The sequence below is a fragment of the Diabrotica virgifera genome, chromosome 10 (genome assembly GCF_917563875.1).
Source record: "Diabrotica virgifera virgifera chromosome 10, PGI_DIABVI_V3a".
In the NCBI taxonomy this organism is placed as follows: domain Eukaryota; kingdom Metazoa; phylum Arthropoda; class Insecta; order Coleoptera; family Chrysomelidae; genus Diabrotica; species Diabrotica virgifera.
In genome coordinates, this window is record NC_065452.1 from 55,852,996 (window position 1) to 55,857,464 (window position 4,469).

Here is a 4,469-nt window from a genome sequence, read left to right on the forward strand (position 1 = left end):
TTAATAACTGTTCGACTAGATTGGAATTGGTAAGATAAATACATATCCTATTATGGGATATCCTAGAAGCAAAGGAAACTTGTTTGGGACCGATAATGTCGCCTATAGCTCTAACATAGTCATGTAATTTAAGGTTTTGATCAGCATGTAATACTACCGCTTGGGTGTGCTTTGGAAACGAAGGTTTTACTATGGATGTAACTATGGATGCATACGAAGTTGTTTGTCTAGAAGTTGCATTATCTGTAGTTTGAGACATATTTGAAGCTGAACTGTTTTGCACGTTACTGCCCATGTAGTCAGAAGCAGAAACAATATTATGAAATATAATAATTATGTGTTTAGTTTAGAATATTGTTGATATTTACACATTTTGTCGGCACCACTGGTAGCCGGCTAGATCACTTTTCGATGTTTATGCTAGTCCATTAATATTATTGATGTTTCTAATTAATGTAAAAAGCAAAAAAACTGGATCTAATTATAGTTCCGAATAAACTAAAAAAATCTAATTTAAAATGTTCAAATACGTACGTTATAATTATTGTTATCACTCTCACTGGTAAACTCGTATTTCACTGCTATTAATAAACACAGCTGCGATCGTCGGTGTTTACACGTTGAGGTACTACAATCGACTCCACAAATTCTTGAACCTCATAAATATTGGAAGAAAGTCGACCAGGTATCATTTTCTTCGATAATTATATATATTTTTTCTTATGTAACAGACATCAATCGTAGTAATTGTTTCAGGCAAATTAGCTGCAAGCTCTTGCCGAATGATTTTTGGCGGTTTTTCAGTATATTCTCTTCGGCTTTACGTTTACAAGAGTTAGAAACAATTTTTCGATCTATCTTCTGCAGATCTGGTTCATGATTATGTTGTAGGCTACTTCTAGTTATTGTAAAATTTGCACCAATAGTATTCAATTTCGCACTAAAAGTTATTTTATTGCCTCCAGAACACTTCTTCACTTTCTAAAACTTTCACCTTATAAAAAATAAAATTTTCTAATACCGTGATTACTTTCTATTAAACATGCCATTTTTGTCAAAATACCAATTATGACTAAAAATAAAATACTATAAAATTAATTAATTAATTATTATAGGTACCTTCTGTAATTTTATAGTAGATAAATAATTTCCTTGAATGCATTTTAGTAAAATCTACCTGTAACAACCATTTCAGTTTTGGTGAGGAAAATACCTGTCGGATTATGACATACCCTTCCAAACTCAGGTATAAGATTATTTTGGTGAGGAAATTACACCCGCCGACAGTTATAGACAGACACATTGTAGATTTTCTAAATATTTAATTTAATCAGAGTTGATGATATTTGTTTCTGTAAAATAAAAAAATTCTGTGAGATAATACAGACTAAATTTTATTCATTGTTTTTAAAAGAATTCGATCAATCCGATACGTTAAGTGATCCCTACGCATAAGAAACTTTTCAAATTAATAGTCACAGCCATGCATCCGATTGCGATTGTGTGAATTCTTTTTTATAAGATCTGCTTCGACAGGGACAACCAGCCGTCCCTAGCTCTACGTATCTACGATTTGAAGCGCTGTGGAATATTAGCGGATAGGCAACCAACTATACATTTCACCACAATTTCACCCGTATTTGAATGGCAGAGTCCGGCACATAAACAATCTGCCGATCGGTGATAGGCAGACTCCAGCAGCAGGCAAGCCACGTACCCTGCTAATAGTGCGCTCGGGATGAAAGTAATTATGAAATTATGAAATAAAGTAGGTTTTGGAATTTTAAATCTCGGTTAGTTTTCATTGTAGCAGATTTTCGTAAACAGCTTTTGGAAGTTTTTAATTTTATTTTATTAAAAAAGGCGACAATTTTGCAAGTGATGATATCTCGATCCGTGAAGCAATCGGTTTGAAAACTTTACTAAATGATTATTCTTTTAATATTTTTTACATATTTTTAAGAAAGTGTTTACCCAAACTGATGTGATATTCAATATTGTTGAAAATCAGTCAACTGACATCATTTATTCCAAAAATAGAATAACAAAGCTGGTAAAAAATCTCCGAGATAGTAATTTTCAATATATACGCAGTGACGTTTTGGATGTGCTTGATATTTCCGAACACCCCCAAAAAATACAAAAGTATGACACAGATCTCGAAAAACAAGTATATTTTGAAATGTTTGATACTATTATTACTTGTGCAAATAGATACTCCTTTTTTTTTCAAATTTTGAAGATTTGCAAAAATTTAAAAGTTACGCCAAAGAATTTTCAAGATATCTATTAAAAAAGTGTATTAAAACTATGCATCATCCTTTAATCAAATTACCAACTATAGCATTACGCTATAATTACTATTTCTGCTAATTATATTATCTTATTTCTTTTATTATTTTTTCTCAAAAACCAAACAACCTTAGTCATTCGAAATGCACATTCAAATATAAAACATGGTTTTAACCTGTCACCATCTGTTTTCTCATCCACATAAAGTGTGTCAACAACTCACTATGCATTCGAGTGTTTTTTGTTGTAACTGTGAAAGCATACACCAGACCTAATAAATGATTTATTAGTCAGTCATCTGGTCAAAAGGGAAGAACGATAACAGTAATTGTTGTGGTATTTCTTTTCAGTAACAACTCGACAGGCAGCCGCTTTGGGTCGCACCAAACGCTCTCATTTTTAACAATCGACCTTTCTTCCGAGAGACTTAAACAAAACACATGTTCGTTCCAATAATAAAATTACCGTTTGTTTTATTATATTCATTTTTTAATTAAATTCCGCAACTCACCCATCGGAATATTGGTGACCCTCGCGAGTATTTTAAACCGCCGCGAAAATTTAAAAAAGAGTTAGTGTTAATAATATTACATTTTTGCCGGTTTTTTAAATACAGTGAACATCGAAAATGACGGACGCCAACACCAGTGCCAATACCAGTGCCTCAGTGGATCGGATTTCAGTTAAAATCCCACCTTTCTGGCCTAACGATCCTGAAATATGGTTCCTGCAAGTAGAAAACCAATTTACACTGGAAAATATAACAAGTGACGCAACCAAATTCAACTATATAGTTGCCAATTTAGACACAGCCTACATATTAGAAGTTAGGGACATCATTGTTTCACCACCAGCCACAGAGAGGTATGAAAAATTAAAATCAGAATTAATCAAGAGACTTAGTGCATCACAGCAACAAAAGATTAAAAGACTACTCGAGCATGAAGAACTGGGCGATCGAAGACCTTCGCAGTTCTTACGACATTTAGAGTCTTTAGCAGGCACAACGGTACCAGAAAATATTGTAAGGTCTCTGTGGTTAGGTAGACTGCCAGCGTCTACACAGGCTATTCTAGCTACTCAAGCTAAAGCTAGTTTGGACGCAGTTGCCGAGCTACACAATATCTGAAGCGATAGCTCCTAGGGCCCAAATTTCAGAAGCTTCTAACGCTCTTGAAAGTACCATAGAGAAATTGACAGCCGAATTAGCTGAAATGAAAATCCAGCTATCCAGCTTGTCAAATGCTCAAGCACAAGCTAACACATACCGTCGAAACCGCAGCAACTCAAGAGGCAGACCTTATCCTAGAGACAGGAGCTACAGGAGGGAACGTAATAGTGATATTTGTTGGTACCACTACCGTTTTGGTGACCAGGCTCAAAAGTGCTCTCCTCCGTGCAAGCACCAGGGAAACGTCGCGGGCAGTCGGTAGATGCGCCATCCGATCGAAGCCCAAAGTCTCGCCGCCTTTACGTAACAGACAGAAAAAACAGTTTTTAGTCGACACCGGTGCCGATCTGTGCGTTTTCCCGCGGAAATATGTACGGGGTGCACGCGAAAAGACTTCATACGAACTATACGCGGCCAATGACACTAAAATCGCGACATACGGCTATGTGAACTTGACATTAAACATCGGACTACGGCGTGATTTTACGTGGCGATTCGTAGTGGCGGACATTTCAAAGCCCATTATCGGAGCCGATTTTCTTTCCCATTTCGCGCTCCTAGTGGACATTGCTAACCAGTGCTTAGTAGACAGTACGACAACCCTTCGAACAAAGGGACTCGTTAAAGAGTGTTTCGACGGCAGCGTAAAGACTATCGCGGAAGCGTCGCGTTACCACGAACTGCTGCTACGATTTCCGGAAATCACGCGACCCGCCGGTATCGTGAAAGACATTCAACATCAAACGAAGCACCACATCGATACAACACCAGGTCCACCCGTTTTTTCGAAGCCTCGACGATTAGCACCTGACAAACTGCAATGGGCTAAAAAAGAGTTCGAAAATCTTCTACGACTAGGCATCATAAGACCATCGAAAAGCAACTGGTCTACCCCACTGCACATGGTCCCGAAGAAGGGTGAGGAATGGAGACCCTGCGGAGATTATCGACGTCTCAACCAAAAAACAGTTCCAGATCGATATCCAATTCCGCACATCGAAGATTT

The 4,469-nt window shown here is 37.0% G+C and overlaps 1 protein-coding gene across 1 annotated transcript; it reads left to right on the forward strand.

Moving 5' to 3' along the window:
* Positions 1–2,920: 2,920 nt before the first annotated feature.
* LOC126893027 (uncharacterized) lies at positions 2,921–3,421 on the forward strand. The gene has a single exon (XM_050662969.1). It carries the CDS (start codon positions 2,921–2,923, stop codon positions 3,419–3,421), a length of 501 nt encoding a protein of 166 aa, XP_050518926.1.
* Positions 3,422–4,469: the final 1,048 nt, after the last annotated feature.

Excerpts from the sequence above, each read along its gene's own strand:
- LOC126893027 (XM_050662969.1), top strand. The coding sequence starts at position 2,921 with ATGACGGACGCCAACACCAGTGCCAATACCAGTGCCTCAGTGGATCGG.